This window comes from Cryptomeria japonica, chromosome 6 (assembly GCF_030272615.1).
Source record: "Cryptomeria japonica chromosome 6, Sugi_1.0, whole genome shotgun sequence".
Classification (NCBI taxonomy): Eukaryota; Viridiplantae; Streptophyta; class Pinopsida; order Cupressales; family Cupressaceae; genus Cryptomeria; species Cryptomeria japonica.
The window spans coordinates 165,073,746-165,093,063 of NC_081410.1; the positions used below are offsets into that span (position 1 = coordinate 165,073,746).

The window sequence follows — 19,318 nt, forward strand, 5'->3', positions numbered from 1 at the left end:
AAAGACACCCAACAATAGGAGAAACTCAATGCAAATTTTATACATTTAGAAGCATGTGGCTCATTGTTCGGATCATTCACCCCATGTTAATTTAATTTAATTACTTTATTTATTTGAAACAATTAAAGAGCATAGACAGGTCATTCTCATCAAATTTAAATGTATGAATGTTGAGTAAAGTTACTGTAAAATCGGATTTTTATGAGAAAAAATAACACTTGTTTATACAACAGAGTATCCAACCAGGGTCAAACACGAGTCTTAGTCCCAACAAAGAAAGATAACAAAACATGGCTGTTTTGTTTTCAAAAGAAGAAGGTTTCCCAAGTTTTGTCGAGGTCGCAGGCAAGACCATTTCTTGTCCTTGTCTATAAAAAAATTGAGCTGTAAACAACTCTCTAAACCCTAATCGAGCAGCCAAATCAGAAAGAATTAATGTTGAGCTACAGAGGCACGCTCAAAATAGTGTGTAGATTTCAGCCAAAGGCATAAAAATATCACATCCAGGAGGGCAAACCATAAAAAAGCTCACACCCAGAAGACTTCCGGAGCAGGCATTGTGATCAGAGTCACACCCACTTCCAGATCTGAAGAAAAATGGTAAGCAAATTAGAGTCTTCAAAACAGTACTATGCAACGAGTACTCTCATCATAGGATATGCCTTGTGCTCTAGCCTTCTTGCGGTTATAAATAAGTATGCAATTACCAAGTTCAACTATCCAGGCCTTCTGACTGCCCTGCAGTATTTGACCAGTGTAATAGGTGTTTGGGTTTTTGGTAAATTGGGTTTGTTGGTTCATGATCCATTTGTGTGGGACACTGCTAAGAAATTCCTGCCTGCTGCTTTTGTTTTTTTCTTGGCAATTTTCACGAATACTAGCCTTCTCAAGCATGCCAATGTGGATACGTTTATCATGTTCAGATCTTTAACCCCACTTCTAGTAGCAATTGCTGATACTGCATTTAGAAAGCAGCCCTGGCCTAGTAAGTATACCTTCATAAGCTTGTTGATCATATTGGGTGGTGCAGCTGGGTATGTCGCAACTGATTCTGCATTTACGTTGACTGCCTATTCATGGGCTTTCGCTTATTTGATCACTATTACGACAGAGATGGTTTACATTAAGCACATGGTTACCAATCTAGGGTTGAATACATGGGGGTTTGTGATTTATAACAATTTGCTGTCTTTGATGATGGCACCCGTGTTCTGGTTCTTGACTGGGGAGTATGCAGAGGTTATTTCTGCTGCAATTGATGCTGGTACCAGTGGCATGTTGAAATTAGATACAATATTTGCAGTTGGATTATCCTGTGTTTTTGGGTTGGCTATTAGTTTTTTTGGATTTGCGGCTAGAAAGGCTGTTTCTGCAACTGCATTTACTGTGACAGGGGTAGTGAACAAATTTCTAACTGTGGTTATCAATGTGCTGATCTGGGACAAGCATGCCAGTGCTGTTGGCCTTGTCTTCCTTCTCATGACTATTGTGGGTGGCGTTGTTTACCAACAATCTGTGACAAAGGCCCCTGTTCCTCAAACAGAGAGTGGGAGCAGTAACAAACTGGAGGTCCAAAAGGGTCATGAAGAAGAATCTGATTTGGATGATGAGGAAAAAGCTCTCCTTAGAAGGTCATGAGGTACGGTGATCGTGGGATCGGTGATTCTTACTAGATATTATATTTTTAACGAGTCTGTTTGCTTTCTAAATAATCCTAGATTCCCCATGCCTCTCTTATAATAATTCCATGGATGCAATACAGTAAACATAATATCCTATTTATAGCTCAACTGACCAAGAATGTTGCCTTGAAAATAAATAATAAAAATATTGCTGGAATGGCCTACTGCAAGTTTTAATTATTTGGATCTGTAAAGATTTTTCGCTTACATGCTCGTGAAGGTAGTAGAGATCAGTTTTTGTTTAAATTCTATGACATCCAAGCAGATTAGCGAGTTATGAGTCCATGCAGCGTTAATGCTTAGATCCATTTTGCCATTGCATAGTTTTGTTATTGATAATTCTTTCCCGTGCCTTGCAGGCTTTAAAGATGCATAACAGTTGATTTTGTTTGTCACTTGTATAATTTTGCATAATGTGAGATTCTTGATAAGAATATGCTTCTAGTGGTCTAACTTATGTTTTTTTTCATGAACAAGGCTGGATGCTGATTTGATGTCATAGACAAACCAAGTAGTGCATTTTCAACAAGCTGATTTTCTTATCAAAAATCAGCAGGTAATTTTATTTTCCCTCAATCATAATTAACATTCAAGCCCAATTTATGAGGTCCCATTACTAGTTATGAGATCTCATTGCTAGTTGAGAGATCTCATTACTATGTATGTTACGGACCTGAGGATGACTATTGGGAGATTTTTCGTCTTTCTTGGGAAAGGATTCTAATTGCTGAAGGTGATTGATTTGTTATCATTGTTGCAGATTCGTTTTAGAAAATGATCTGACAATTGTACGTATTATTGTTTGGGAACCTCCTATTCTATATTATCAATGAAAGAATATTTCAATGGTATTTCAGTTGGCTCGGCCACTGGATGTTGACATCTTTGAGGTTTGGGAAATCTATTTGGAGATTTCTTTAATTTTAGTCATTCAAATTTGCAACTGATTCTGTATATGAGAAAGTTAAGTAACTTATAAAAATATCCATTGATTGCAATACAGAGTATTGGATGGCTCCCAAATGTCTAGTGTCTTCTTAGCAAAATAGAGGACATGCTAATGAAGTTGGAGTGCATAGTGATTCTTTTGTGTAATACAAAGAATAAGCAAAACGTTGCAAAACAACTCGCACTGTGTATCATGTTATATGAACCATTATATTGAGGACTGGTTAATTTCTGCACATTCAGTAAGCAAAACGTTGCAAAACAACTCGCACTGTGTATCATGTTATGAACCATTATATTGAGGACTGGTTAATTTTTGCACATTCAGAGGATGGGAAATCTTTAAAACATCCCAAATTATAATGATATTCAGATCATTTTAAAGCTTGAACACATGACAGATGGCTTCTCTCAAGCAAGGATAATCAAACTGATAATAAAAGTGCAGCATCCTTCCCTTATTTGACCAGAAAAAATGGAGTATTTGAAGACCACGTTTTTAGTTTTATATTTATTTTTATTCTTTTCATCTGTACAATGGAGTTCTTAGTCTGAAAAATTATTAAGACAGATCATGCAGGATGAGAACAGGCAACTGTTCGATTGAAAAACCATGCTCACAACAGGTGTGGCTGCATGTTGTTCTACAGTTAATATAATAGGCCAAATTAAGATGTGTGAAGCTCTGGCCATAATTGACAGATTCCATCTGCAGATCCTGTGAATAACACTGACCTAGTTGTCTGTATCAGTACCAATCCAACAAGACTATGTAGTGTATTGTTAGGAACTTAGGATTGTCAACTTCCAAATGGTTGCTTTCTTTGTATGTTACAGGTTCTTGGCTTTCAACAGTTGGTTTCTAGTACAGGCACCTAATCAGCCAATACATGTTGGATGCGAGTCTTGTTCCATTTTTCACTCAATTATACAACTTTTCCAATCATCATTGATATTCCAACAAAGCACCCCAAAGGTATAAGTGAATTGATATGAATAACAAATATTTCATGTTAGTAGTTTTTGTTCCATGGACATACATCACAATCCATCAGGCCCAATCACTTTCAAAACAAAATCCCATGGCTTTCAAACACCAAAATTACAATTTGCAAAGATACTCAAAAAGTGAATTACAAGAAAACCTTTAGTGGATTTTATTTTAGACATTCCCATATCAATTTTATTTTTTTATGCATTAACACACAATGCAATCCAGCATAAAGAATTGAATTTGTGAGTCTGCTCTATCAAAAATTCTTTTTTTAAATATGCCATTTAGCCCTTTTTTTTCCAGTTGAAAGCATAAAACTTGTATTTGCAACTGGCAATAAAATAGTACATCAATAGAATCAAGAGAAGAGTTGCTATGATGTAAAAATATAGAAAATTGACTGTTTTGTTAAATCTTATTTGTATGGACAACTATTGAATTTGGAAGTTTATATTTATATTTATATAATCTTAATAACCTGAATATTCTTTTATATTCCTCGATCATCTATGTAGTGCTGATGTTGTAGGGCTGACCTTCTTTTGATGGTAATATAAAATGGAGGTGGTTTAGATTGGCTGGATACCCTCTTGTTTAATTAGCTCTCTTATGTTTGGCTTGTAAATGTAACAGAAACAATTTATGGTTTAAAGCTGTAAATCATAAGTGTTCGTTGCCTGCCCTACGACTTCTTTATGGTTTAAAGCTGTAGTACGACTTCTTTTAGGAGGTTCTATTTACAAGGACGCAGCTAATCTGGCTCCAAAATTGCGATGTCGTACAATGCAAAACTTTTGTGTTATGCAGACACAAAAATTACAGAATAGGCTCAGAATGGCTACGGGGCTCAGTAGAAGCGCTGTGGCTACTTGACGGTATAACACGAAGGTTATTTTCGGTGTATGGCAATGTAGTCGGGGCCTCTTTGGAGCCAGAATAGCCACAGCCTATTTACAACAGGGACTTGAGGTGGTCACTGAGCACGGGTGGTTCGTTACAAGTTTTTTAAAATGCTTAATGCTTGGCTTTTTATATTTGGGCTCCACTGTTCTTTATTGATCTATTTTATTAAATATGGCATGAAATTGACTAATGCATTTGTGCAAGTACCACATTTCAAATGTTGAATGAGGCTTCCCTTTGAAGATTGAAAGGTACACTGTTAGAAAAACAATGTCAATCTTTGGATGAGTGTGTTCTTTTCTAGATGGATAAACATTGTTCTGGGCCACAGCGAACTTTCTAAGAGATCTAGATCGGGGAATCCCACGCTTTTAAAATTCAGTGGATTTTTATTTACTGTTCAATCCTACAATCAGACAATTTTAAATCTCAACATTTCAATCTGACAAAGTAGGAGATGAAATTGCTGGATTATTTCAGTGGATAATAAAAGAGGACCAAGACTAGAGAGCTCCAACCTGTGGGTATGACAATGATCAACAGACAGGGAAGATGATCAATGATTTTTCACTTATTAAATCCTTTATCAATAGAGATCCACTGACATTAAGAATATCTTAACCATCCATCACAACTCAAGCTCTCTCCTCCACTTGCACTCACTACAAACATCGGCATGTGTGCATCTTAGCTCATCATGCAAGCCAAGTTGATCTCAAACCTTCATCTCATGATCTGTTCTCTTGCATCCACCTTGCATTCTCCTCAAGCCTCCACTCTTGCCTCTCCTTTTTTGGTTCAAGTTAAGATAATTGTAACTCTTCATCACCTTGATTGAATCCTATCCCTCCACTTTGATCTTTCTCACCCCTTCCTCACACATAAATTTATTTTGGGGAATAGGTGTAACATTAACTTCTTTGTGAAGGCGGTGTTTTTTTTGTTAAGAAAACACTTGCGATGGTATTTGTGGTTTCCACCCTTGTTGCTTCTGCCCTAGCTCGTGCTTCTGCTAATGGCATCGCTGCTTTTGTTGGTGCCATTGCTGCTCGCATTGGGAGTCCTTTGACCTCTACTTCTGTGATTCCCTTTGCAACATCTCTGTTAGAGCCGATAGTATATTTTGTTTTGAGTGCTGCTATTGTTGGGATTTCAATTGTGGCGCCTTTGTTGGGGTTGTTGGTGCTTTCTTTGGCGTTGGGATTTTTGCTACGGCGCCCGTTAGGAGTGCTGGTCCCTTTGGTGTTGGAGTTGTGCCTTTTGGTCCATTGGCATTCGGTAGGGTTGCCCAAAGTTTTGCCCAAATTGTTGGGTCCGTTGCTCCTCCTCGGGCAAAATCTAACCCTCTTCTTGGTTTGTGGTTAGGATGTTGTAGAGAATGAAGAGTTCTATTAGAACATGGCTTTGGTTGGCAGATTTTTTGGACTTTGGCATTCCCTTCCAGATCTCCACACCGGGTCTTGGATTTTTGGTGGCCCCTCGATGTTGGTAAGGTAGAGAGCTTTACCCCTATGCTAAAGGCTTCTTTATCGCTTCTTTGGAAGAAAGGAACTTGGTATTGGGCAAGTTATGGGCTTAGGGAGACTATCCCCTCTCTTAAGCCTTGGACTCTTTCTTTCAACACCCTTTTCGAACCTCTTAATATATTTCCAGTTTGGGTGCAACGTCATAATCTTCTCCTTCAATTTTGGAAGATGTCTTGCTATGAGGCCATTAAAAATTCTATTGGCCAATTCTCGAAAGTTTTCGAATCCACTTCTTTCATGGGGCACTCAACCTATACTCGCTTCTTAGTGGATGTTGATTTCTCTATGCCTTTTCATGGTGACGTGGTTCTAATGGTTGGGGACCAACCTTGGTCTCAACCTTTAGATTATTAGGGCATCCCTTTCCATTGTCATTGTTGTTTTGCTACTAGTCATTTGGCTTTAGGTTGCTCTTGAGGGCATCAGAAGGGGCCTGCTACTTGGTGGAAGAATGTATATGACGATCACTTGACAACAGAGTATCCAACCTCTTCTATGGATGTCTCTTTGTAGGATTCAAAGGAGTGCTGAGCTAAGGTGGCCCTCTTGAGGTTCCTTCTATGGTTCTTTTCTTGGAGTGCTCTCTTCATGTAGCTTGATCGGCTTTTGCTCCTTCTTTAGTGGTAACTAGTTCCCCCTCATCCTCAACTTCCATTGTTCCCTGTTTGATGATTGTTTGCCACCTTGAGGGGGGACCTCCTTTGCTTCCCTCTCCTCGTGGGAGTTCAGAGGATAGTATTGATTGGACTGCTCCCCCTCTTTCTTCTATTTTGAAAGAGTAGTTCGTCTTCTAGGGTTGAGACCCTTGTTTCTTGTCGGTTCTTAGCTCTGGTTAAAAAGCTTTTATTTTTTGGTTGTTTCACTCCTCATGAGATCCATCTTTGTTGCCTTGAAGGCTGATATGTATACGAGTTCAGGCCCTATCTCGGTTGACCTAATCAAAACATTAACTGTTTTTTCAATATTAAGGCTTGCCAAAATAATACATTTGATTTTTGCTTTTCTTACCCTTTTGACTAAGGAAACAAGCCCTATTGGAAGTCTAAGGTTGAACCAAAAAAGGCCAAGTTTGAAGATTTAGGGGTTTAGGTTGAAGGTATGTAAACTTGGTTTTGGAGTGGATTTGCTACAATATCCACACCTTGATGATGACTTGGTATAAGATTCATGTATAACCTTTTGAGAGTGGAATTTATTGGATGGTCACATAAACATGTCATAAAAAGTGGTTTGTGACCTTGGGCTAGTCTTTGAATGATTGTTTTATTCTTACTACATGTGACCATGTCATGACCTTGAACATCACGAAACAAAAAATAATTGTAAAGGTTATATTCTCTAGGCCTTCTATTTTGATTTTGGGTAGAATTTGAGGATGAATGTGGTTTTAATTCATGTGTTGGGAGGATTCAACAACTTTGATGGTAGGATTTGGGTTCATATTCTTTTCCCTTCAATATTTTGCTTGTGTTTGTAGTGGTTATTATTACAATTGTTGTTTTCTTAGTTAGAAGGGAGTGAGAAATGCCATCTAGTATGCTATTCTTATTTCCCTTGCTGATTTTAGGAATTGAAACGTTGTTTTTTTCTCATACTTTCTAATCTCTTGTTAAATGTGCATGTGTTCTTATCATTTTTATGGTACATGATCAATTTGAAGAGCACCATCCAAGACATCTTCATAAGACCTATATAGGGAAATTTGGACCTCTTCTTCTATTTCTTTGTTCAAGGAATGGATAAAAAGGTCAGACAAATCCTTAGGATCCTTGTGGTAATGGATGAATACAAAACTTGTTGCTACCTTGTAATGAAATTTACCAAAAAAAATTAAAAAATAATTGTTTTATGTGCAAGAATTTCCATATGTTTTCTTTGAGGAGCATACTCATGTCAAGTGCTATAAATTTTTTTATATGCTATTTAAAGGAATGAATTAACCCTTTTGGCAACAAATATTACTCATCCAAAATTATTCCTTCGAGGGTTTTAGGGAAAAAAATTGTGAGAATTGCATTCCAAAGGAGAAGCTCCTTTATAATTATGCATAGGATTTCATGTAAATGTTAGGATCACTTACTCCCTTGTATATATGGAGCTACAGGAAGGGTTTTTGTAATACTACATTACTTATAACATGATATGGTAACTTTTCAAGGTACTTAATGTTGGAATTATGCCTCTAATTCACTTGACCTTTGTTCATACTGACCGGGTTAACTTTGGCCGATGAAACAGTGTGAAGAAAATCTGTGAACTCTATCTCTATCGGTATATCCTTTGCCGATGAATTCGACATATCGGAGATCGGAGTAGCAGGTTTGAAGCCATCTCGATGACTCGACGAAGTCGTCTTCGGTCATCAGGGTAGCATCGGTTATCGAATGGACGAAAGGATAAAAGACTTGTAGTTTAGATCCTGATCCAATGGTCATCGCTTTACCGCTATGGAAAGATGCGCGTATGTTATTTCCTGCGACTTGGCGACCATGGTGGGGCCCGACATAAGTGAGCGATCCAGGCGATAAGGGTCGTGTAGATCGGAGATGATCGAACGATGATCAAGGTTGATCCAACATAGTCGTTATGTCGCAATGGAAAACTGCTCGTTAGTATATTCCTCACGACATGGCGACCAAGTGGTGGGACCCAACAGAAGAGTGGCTAAGGTGAATTAAAGGCCAAGCAGATCGAAATGATTGGATGGTGACCGCAGAAGATCCGATGGTGGTCGCCTAGGTTGTGATGGGAAATTGCCTTGAGACTTTCCATCGCGACCCAACGACAAAGAAGAATTTTGGACGGATAGTGAGGTCGTGCTAATATGTCAGAGTAGGGACCCAGAACCAATCAGGGGGTGCCACGTGGCGGAGCGCAGAGAGAAAGATCAGACGTTCAAGATAGCTGATTGTTTGTCTTCCCGATACCCGATGGAGTCGACTTGTCTGAGCCGGGTTTTTTTTTAATACGAACCGGTTCGATTCCTGGATGCATGTGGAATAATTGTTTTCTCACAAATGCAGACCGACGCAGACAGTTAGATGTCTAACCGATTGGTGCAAACTGACAGTTGAACGGTCGACATGAAAATGTATATGAATCCAAGAAGAGACTTGAACATGGCGGTTGTTTTGATGATAAGTCGTATACTGTGTTCTGTAACCGAAGTGATCAGAGTGAACATCTGTGCTGTGATAACAGACTTTATTGTAAAGTTTCTTTGCTGAGAATAAAGTGATCTTGTTGTCGATGGTGGGTTTTTTCCCGAAAGGGTTTCCCATGTAAATTCATGGTGTTTATTTTTGTGTATGTTTGAATTTTAATATTGTCTCTATTTCGTATATGTTAATCTTAGTATTATGTAAAATTATAAAACACACTAGTCTTGTTTCCCCTGCAAATTGACATTAGGGAAGTGTTTTTCCGCACTATGCTTTCGTTACAAGTGGTATTAGAGCCTGGCCAGTTGTGTTATCCTTATGGGTAGGGTTGGTTTTTTGTGTTAATTTGTTTCAGTGGGACTCTGTTAGTGTGTCTACTTGTTTATAGATTAAGATGGCAAGCACTTTTGGAAGAATGGATATTGAAAGTTCAATGGCTCCAATTTTGAGTTATGGAAACTTAAAATTGAGGACCTGCTGGTTGACCGATATTTTTGGATTGCAGTGAGTGGACAAAAACCTTCAGGCATGAGGCAAGAAGATTGGGATTTAGCAAACCGAAAAGCTAGAGGACTCATAAGACTAAGCCTTGCAAACTCAGTTCTGTTGAACGTACAAGAGGAGAAGATTGCAAGTGATTTGTGGAAGAGGTTAAGAGACATCTATCAGAGCAAAACCTTGATGAATAAACTCTTCCTTAGGAAGAAGTTATATTCTCTGAAAATGGATGTAGGAACACCCTTAGCAGATCATTTGAATGCGTTTAACATGGTTCTCGCTCAATTGACATCAGTCGGTGTGGCTATTCATGAAGAAGAACGTTGCATGTTGCTACTATGCTCATTGCCAGATTCTTGGGAACATTTGGTGATGGCCATTGGTAGTACTATGACCCAATTCAAGATGGATACTTTGGTCAATACTCTTTTGTTAGAAGAAATGAGAAAGAAGTCTTCTGAGATGACAAAAGATGCACTCTCTGTTTGAGGTAGACCAAAGGACAAAGACAAGAAGAAAGGGAAGAAGTCCAAGTCCAAGTCCAAGTCTCAAGAGAGGTCCAAGTCTCCTGGAAAGAAGTCTAAGGTGAAATGTTGGAACTGTGGACAAAAGGGTCATATTTGAAAAGGCTGCAAAGAGGAGAAGAAGAGAAAGAACTCTTCTAATAATGAATCTTCTCACAGTGATGCAGACGCCTTTGTAGCAGCTCTGGCAGTGCCTGCTTCTAACAATGTGTGGTTGATTGACTCAGGGGCATCTTTCCATATGACATCTCACAAGGAGTGGTTCTCAAAGTATGAACCATATGCTAGTGGGAAGGTGTATTTAGCAAGTGACTCAACATTGGAGATTGTTGGGAGAGGAAGAATTAAATTCCAATTTTCTGATGGGAGAATAAAGGGAATTGATGGAGTTCTGCACATACCAGGTTTGGCAAGAAACCTAACTTCTGTAAGCAAGTTGAATGATGTTGGAGTCCAGGTAACATTTGTGTCTGGTGGTTGTAAGATGGCTAGAAGGTCTATTAGTTTGGCTAAGGGTGAATGTGTTGGTACATTGTATAGGTTAAATGCTGAATCTGTGTGTTGTAATATAGTCACTAAGAAATCCGATAGAACTACCGAGTTGACATATGACGTAAATTCTATGGAAGCTAAACTTCCTGCAGAAAAGACAATGCTCTGGCATTATAGGCTTGGTCACATTGGTGAAAAAGGTTTGAAAACTTTAAAGAGTAAAAATCTGGTAGGACTTATTGATTGTAACCTTGAGTTTGATTTCTGTGAACATTGCATATACGAAAAACAAAACTGTGTTCAATTCTATTCAAGTCCTCATAAATCTTCTGACATTCTGGACTAGGTGCATTCTGATGTGTTTGGCCCAGTGGATGTACCTTCTTTGTCTAAATCAAAGTACTATGTATCCTTTGTTGATGATTATTCGAGAAGGACATTTGTTTACTTTATGAGCAGTAAGTCAAAAGTGTTCAGTCGGCTTAAAGAATTTAAAAACTTGGTTGAAAATCAGACTGGAAGGAGAATAAAATGTTTAAGAACTGATAACGGTGGTGAGTATTGCAATACAAATTTTGACAAGTACTGTGTAGACCATGGAATTAAAAGACATAGAACTACTCCTTATACTCCACAACAAAATGGAGTTGTTGAAAGGTTGAATTGGTCTCTGATGGAGAAAGCAAGAATCATGTTGAGTAGTGCTAGACTGGAACAAAAGCTTTGGGCAGAAGCAGTTGCTACATCATGTTACATATTCAATCGGTCACCTACAACAACGTTAGTAGACAAGACACCTATGGAAGCATGGTCTGGTAAGAAACCTTATCTAAGACACATTCGTGTGTTTGGTTCAGAGGCATATGCACATGTGCCTGATGTTAAAAGATCTAAATTGGATAACAAAGCAGTCAAATGTATTTTCATTGGATATGGAGTTGGAGTTAAAGGATACAAGCTTTGGAATCCTGAGACTGGAAAGGTTGTGTACAACAGAAGTGTCATCATCCGAGAGCTGAAACCTATGTCTATAGATAAACCAACAGAGAAGGAAAAAGAGAAGGATGTGGTTGAATTTCCACTAGGAGAAGAAGTGACAACTCCAGATGTACCTGAAGATGAGAATGAAGAGAGTTCAAGTAGCTCTGAAAGTTCAGAAGAAAAACAAAATGAAGCCTCACCACAAGTGTTAAGAAGATCCACACGAGAGAGGTGACAACCTGATAGGTTTACCCCAGATAGGTATAATTTTTCAATGTTGAATGTAAATTGTGCCTACGCTTTATTTGCTGATACTGACGAGCCTAGGACTATAAGAGAAGCCATGGATTTGTCAGATTCAGATTCTTGTTTGGAAGCCATGAACAATGAAAAGAAATCTTTGGACAAGAATGGAACATGGAATCTGGTATCCTTGCCTAAAGGCAGAAAGTCGGTGGGCTGTAAATGGGTTTTCAAAAGGAAGTATGGTCCAAATGGCAGCATTGACAAGTACAAGGCTAGATTGGTCGCGAAGGAGTATTCTCAAAAGGAAGGTATTGACTATGGAGAAATTTTCTCTCATGTAGCTAAGTTGACATCTATTAGATTTCTTTTGTCACTTGCAGCTGCATATGATTGGGAAGTCGAGCAAATGGATGTGAAAACAACATTTCTTCATGGGGACCTTGAAGAAGAAATCTATATGTCCCAGCCTGAGCACTTTGTCAAATAGGGTAAAGAACATTTGGTATGTAAACTAAAGAAGTCTCTTTATGGTTTGAAATAGTCTCCTAGAATGTGGTATCAAAAATATGATACATTTGTGTTGTCCTTGGGATTTGTAAGATCGAAAGCCGATCATTGTGTGTACTACAAAGTTGAAGATGATAAGATCCTTATTATTGCTTTGTATGTTGACGACATGTTGTTCCTTGGAAATAACAAAGGTATGATCTCAGACTCGAAGTCCCAATAATCCTTGAAGTTCGAAATGAAATATTTGGGGTCAACAAACTACATTCTGGGAATGGAATTCAAGAGGGACGAATCTAAGAGAAAACTCTGGCTCAGCCAAAGAAAGTACATCACTAGTGTTCTTGATAAGTTTAATATGTCTGACTATAAACAACGGGTTGTTCCTATTTTGCAAGGAACCAAACTGTTTGTGCATGACAGTCCAAAATCTCCAAAGGAGATAGATGACATGAAGAGTATACCTTATGCAAGTGCTATTGGTAGCTTGATGTATGCAATGGTTTGTACAAGGTCAGACATTACCCAACCAGTGGGAGTATTAAGCAGATTTATGTCAAACCCAGGAAGACCGCATTGGGATGTTGTAAAGAGAGTTTTCAGATATCTGAAGGGTACTTCAAACTTTGCATTATGTTATCATTGTAATCTGAATGATTCAAAGAGAACTCTTAGCATTTGTGGTTATGCAGATTCTGATTGGGCATGGGACATTGACAGCAGAAGATACACCAGTGGATACATTTTTGTTCTGAATGGTGGAGCAATAAGTTGGATGAGCAAGCAACAGTCTGTAGTCGTTTTGTCCACTACAGAGGCAGAGTACATGGCAACCACACATGCTTGTAAAGAAGTTGTTTGGCTTAGGCGTTTGAGTACAGATATTGGTTTTGATGCAAGGCAGGTTGAAGTACGAAGTGACGGTCAGAGTGCTATATGTTTAGCAAATAATCCTACATACCATGCCAGGTCTAAACATATAGATGTGCAATTCCATTTTGTGTGTGACATGGTAGAAGATGGAAAGGTTAATCTCAACAAGGTAGACACTCAGGAAAATGTTGTGGACGCGTTAACAAAATTGGTGAGCACTCACAAGTTCAAGTGGTGTTCTAACTTGATGGGTCTCAGTACCCATCCCTCTCTATAATGTTTGGAAAGTGCCCAAGCAGTCCAATGAATTCCTTGTCAAGTGGGAGTTTGTTGGAATTATGCCTCTAATTCACTTGACCTTTGTTCATACTGATCGGGTTAACTCTGGCCAATGAAACAGTGTGAAGGAAATCTACGAACTCTATTGGTATATCCTTTGCCGATGAACTCGACATATCGGAGCTTGGATTAGCAGGTTTGAAGTCATCTCGATGACCCGACGAAGTCATCTTCGGTTATCGGGGTAGCATCGGTTATCAGATGGATGAAAGGATAAAAGACTTGCAGTTTAGATCGTGATCCAATGGTCATCGCTTTACTGCTATGGAAAGATGCACGTATGTTATTTCCTGCGACTTGGCGATCATGGTGGGGCGCGACATAAGTGAGCGGTCCAGGCGAGATAAGGGTCATGCAGATCGGAGATGATCGAATGACGATCAAGGTTGATCCAATAGTGGCCGTTATGTCGCGATGGGAAACTGCTCATTAGTATATTCCTCGCAACATGGCGATCAAGTGGTGGGACCCAGCAGGAGAGCAGCTAAGGTGAATTAAAGGCTAAGCATATCGAAATGATTGGACGTTGACCACATAAGATTTGACAGTGGTTGCTAGGTCGCGATGGGAAATTGCTTGTGAGACTTTCCATTGTGACCCAGCAACAAAGAAGAATTTGGGGCGAATAGTGAGGCCATGCTAAGATGTCAGAGCAGGGACCCGGAACCAATCAGGGGGTGCCACGTGATGGAGCGCAGAGAGAAAGATTGGACGTTCAGGATAGCTGATTGTTTGTCTTCCTGATACCCGATGGATTCGACTTGTCTGAGCCGAGGTTTTTTGAATACAAACTGGTTCGATTCTTGGATGCATGTGGGATAATTGTTTTCTCACGAATGCAGACTGACGTAAATAGTTAGATGTCTAAAAGATTGGTGCAAACTAACAGTTGAACGGTCGACATGAAAATGTATATGAAGCCAAGAGGAGACTTGAACATGGCAGTGGTTTTGATGATAAGTCGTATACTATGGTGTGTAACTGAAGTGATAAGAGTGAACATATGTGCTATGATAACATACTTTATTGTAAAGTTTCTTTGCTGAGAATGAAGTGATCTTGTTGTCGGTGGTGGGTTTTTTCCCGAAAGGGTTTCCCACGTAAATTCATGGTGTTTATCTCTGTGTATGTTTGAATTCTAACATTGTCTTTGTTTCCTATATGTTAATCTTAGTATTCTGTAAAGTTATAAAACACACTAGTCTTGTTTCCCTTGCAAATTGACATTAGGGAAGCGTTTTTCCGCACTATTCTTTCCTTACACTTAAGATATGCTAGCGACAAGATCATTGAGAGGAGTGGTTGAGTATCTTATACTAGGGGGCTATATAGGACAAGTGGGTGGAATAAACATTAACCCTTGAATGGTTGGTGAAAAAATTTGTTTGTGTGAGTATAATTGCCACAATGCATGGAGTTGGAATATAAATGATAATAAAGGGGGATCCGTTTAAATTGAACATTGGATTTCTCCAAGTTAGTTATGGCTTGATTTGCCAAATATCCTTCAGGGTTATGAGTATATGAGTGGTGTCACAAAATTTTAAAGAATTGGATTTGATGACACTTGTGGGGAGGTGTGGGGAGGTGTCCCTAGAGGTTAGCTATAGTGTTGTATGATATGGTGAATAATTTTCTTAGTAGAATGACTAGCCTCTAGGGTTTAGATGTGCCTTAGTAGTGTGGCATGGTGAGCATATCTAGGTTATTGGTATTAGGGGTTCTTTGAGATGCCTTTGTATTGTGTCGTGAAGTATACACTGCTACATTTGAATTAATATTAAGTAGAGACTTGGGAATATCTTTCTATGTACTGAGAGGAATGGGTTTGTTTAGGAATTTTATAGGTCGAGTTTATATATGAACTGTCTTCTCTAAGACTCACATTCACAAGTTCCTTCTTTATCTCTTTAATCATTTGCTTTAGATTCTTGTCCATATTTTTTAGGGTACATTCTAGCTCTAGTCAAGGATTTATTAGAACCATGCTTGTTATAAGGAATAAACATATTATGTTGCCCATCCATGGAAGAATGAAATTCCTCTTGGCTTCAACTCGTAGTAATGATTAGAAAATAATACATTTAGGTTGATGTTATATTATGTATGGATCTATCTAATAGAACCCATTCTTAAAGGGACAGTTGATCTTGAGTTTTGGTGGGGATAAGAAAGTAGGTGTAAGCAAAGAGAGCTCTCTCAAATATGAATGTGTTTAGTAGGTGTAGGTATTCGAGAACAAATGAATGGAGAGGAAATATTGATAAAAGAGGAAATCAAGGACCAGTGGAAATATTTACCCTTTACATTGAGTTCATGATAACTCATATACACAACTTTTTGATGTTAGGTTGAGAAAAGTTGAAAGAAGGGGAATGATAAAGATATATGGAAACTTATAATTGGTATTGTTGGTTAGTTGGTAGTTATTACTTATGGTGTTGATCTTTTGTTCTTCTCTCATGGAAATTGATATATAGAGCATCAAATTGGCATACTAACACATGAGGGAAATGCTATAAACACAAGCCAATGAATATAGTTGAAATTCACTCTCATTTTTTTAATTTTTAAGATCTTGTCTCTCCACATAGACGATCCCTTGAATCCTATGGGGTTGGGGATGGTGGGGGTATCCCTTGAATCCTTTGGGAGTAGTTTTATCCCAAAAATATCATCCAAGATAACATAGGGGGAAAGGATGGAAAGGAATATTGTTTACTCAAGTGCACATGAGGATAACCAAGGCCAAGTAATAAAATGGTTGAACTAGCTACTTAGGAAAATGCGAGTGTCTTGATAAGCTAATATACTTTGCTAGAAAGTCAAGATTGAAAATAATTGTGTTAAATTAAAAAAACACAAACTAATTTAAAAAGTTCCATGAAAAAATAGGTCATTGTTTACCATGTTTATCTTCTTTTCTATTTATTTGTGAAGTATGTTTATTCACAACTAAAAAAAAAAATGAAACACATGCAATAAATGTCTAAAGTAAATATGGTTAATGATACATTATTAAAAAGGTTCAAACTTCACTTGACTAAAAAATTCTTTAAACAATACTAAATTGCTCTTTTTGAATAGGCTAGAAACAATAAGAACAACAATGTAAAAGTTGTCAAAGTTTGGCAAACAAAAATTATAAATATGTAAAATTGAAAAAGGAACTTGAAATCACGCTTCAAATGAATCCAAACAAGGATAAATTTTAGTTGATATATTATTAAGATGATTAGAAATAACTATTTGAGTAAGATGTTAGAGTCATAAACCAAGACTTGGAAGCACACCAAACCAGAAGCCATTGAATGCTCACTTAGTATATATTAAACAATGTTAATTGCAAGTTTGATAAGACATTGAAAATGAATCAAAACAACAAAAATAATGAATCATACAATCTAAGGAATGATTCAAATTGATGATTTTATATAAACAATAGAGGAAAGTTGTAATGACAACATGCAAACTTAAACAAAACTAACAAATTAGAAAAAAAAAAGAAATAAAATAGTGAAGAGATTGAACAAAACAAGCTTATAATAACCACCAAACACTTAGAAACAAAGTGTGAAAACAAAGGGCAAAATTTATTGAATTTTGACCAATGGCTCTCCCGCCTCCCTCTTTTTTAATGCCCCTGGTTCTGTTGCGGATGTCTGGGGCTCTACTTCCCCCCCACCACCCTTGCGCGGGCTCCTCGACTCCTATGATCCATGCTACTATTCTTTGGCCAGCGACCCCTTTGGCAGTTGTTGATGCGCTTGGTGCTACATCCACCCCCCCCGCCCCCCCCGTTCCCCGACTGTGGATCATGTTGTTGTCGACTCTCTAGCTTCTGAGGAAACGACCTTGCCACCTACCGTTGATGTTGTTGGTCCTTTTCCCAAAATTGCTAATAAGTGTAGCTTTGCTCGTGTGGCCAGATCTTCTGCCCAACCCTCTAATGGGGTCCGTCCTCTCCCTTGTGCGAAATTCTCTCCTGTGGTGGTTTGCGGACAACATTGGGTTTTACCAGCACTGTGCTTTGGTGTGCAGATTCTCTAGGCTCTTGTCTTCCCTACCAGACCTTCACAATTGGGTAAGTGAATCCTGGTAGCCTTTGGTTGCTCTCAATATCGAGCTTTTCCCCTGTGCTAAAGGATTTTTCGTTGCTTCCTTCAATTCTTCCGCTGATAGGGATTTGATTTTGAGCAAGCTATGGACTTGGGGAGTGCACTCCCTCTCCATCAAGCCTTGAACAACCTCTTTCAACACTCTCACTGAACCACTTAATGTGCGTCTAGTTTGGGTTTTGGCTCATCAATCTCCCTCTTCAGTCTGAGAGCGCTCTTGCTATGAGACGATCGGTAACTCTATTGGTTGTTTCCTGAAGGTCGATGATGCTACGTCCTCAATGGAACACACTACCTTTGCCCGCATTCTTGTTGATATCGACATTGTTGCTCCTCTCCCGGGTGATGTGCTTCTTATGGTGGGGGATAGGCCTTGGTCACAACTGTTGGATTTTGAAGGCCTCCCCTTTCGCTGCAGAAGATGTTTCTCTACTGGCCATCTTGCTTCGGGTTGCTCTTCTCCACAACACAAAGGGGTTTCTACCTGGTGGAAGAATGCTACTATTGACCACTTAACAGTTGTTGCTACGGATTCCGCGTCTGCTGGCTCCTCCCATGAGGATGATGTCGTGCCCCCCACAACTCCCATTGCTCCTACTGATATTTTTGTGGCCTTGTCTTCGGAGGTCTCCACTTCTGTTTCTTCTGTCTTGCAACCCTCCCTTGTTGTTGGATCTACTTCTGCTTCTGTTGTTCTGTCACAACCTACCACTGTTGCTATTTTGCAACCCCCTACGACCCTCTTCCAGCCTTCTGTTGTCACCGGTGTTGTTGACCCTGTGGGGGCCCTTCCGGTGGATCTTAGCATTGCCTGGTATGTGGTTGCTCTCAGTGTAAGGGGAAGTCTTCTTCCCTGCCCCATAACCCCCCTTGTGGGGGTTTGGGTGGCCCGTCCCCCCCTTGAGTGGGGTTTGTTCCCTGGTTGGTTAGGTTCCTATGTTTGTTCCTTTCCACCTTTAGGTTGTGGTTCTATTCCAACATCATCTCTCTTGATGTTTCTTTTTGTCAAGCGCCAGCACCCTAGTTAACGTTGTTTTTTTAATAAAAAACAAAGTGTTAACACCATGAGAGATGCTTATGCAAGTTTTAAATTGTAAGAATGATTGAGAAACAATAGACTGGAAACCAATACAAATGATTTGATGTTAACAAGATGGTGTAGAATCCACAACTAGACAATAAAATAATACTGAACATTAACCACTAACCTATATTTAGTGGCACTTAAGGACTATAATGTTATGTCTATAAAGTAACTAGTACCAAACCTCTAATTCCTAGTTTTGAGATTAAGAATGACATAACTAACAAATGAAAATTGAATAAATATGAGAAAATAAGCTAAGTGACATATAATGTGGAAGCTCTTATGATGTATGAGGTAAGATAATGAAGAATTATAGTCCAAACTCTCGAAACAAGAGAAAGGAATATGACAATATAATAAGCTATGACGAGTTGAAATGATAGACAATAAATATGTAACAATTTCCCATATTAAAAACTAATAAACATAGTTAATAATT

General features: G+C 38.7%; 1 protein-coding gene across 3 annotated transcripts; it reads left to right on the forward strand.

Moving 5' to 3' along the window:
* The first annotated feature begins 221 nt into the window (after positions 1-221).
* LOC131033286 (GDP-fucose transporter 1) lies at positions 222-4,717 on the forward strand. 3 transcript variants are annotated; one of them, XR_009103590.2, is made up of 3 exons: positions 222-1,639; positions 2,160-2,238; positions 4,258-4,717. XR_009103590.2 is itself a non-coding variant. In XM_057964464.2 (2 exons), the coding sequence occupies exon 1, from the start codon at positions 598-600 to the stop codon at positions 1,636-1,638; it is 1,041 nt and encodes a 346-aa protein (XP_057820447.1). In that variant the 5' UTR covers positions 222-597; the 3' UTR covers position 1,639; positions 2,160-2,533. The 3 variants fall into 3 exon arrangements, 1 of the variants encoding a protein (XP_057820447.1); XR_009103589.2 differs by lacking the exon at positions 4,258-4,717 and adding an exon at positions 2,443-2,533; XM_057964464.2 differs by lacking the exon at positions 4,258-4,717 and having other exon boundaries at positions 2,160-2,533.
* Positions 4,718-19,318: the final 14,601 nt, after the last annotated feature.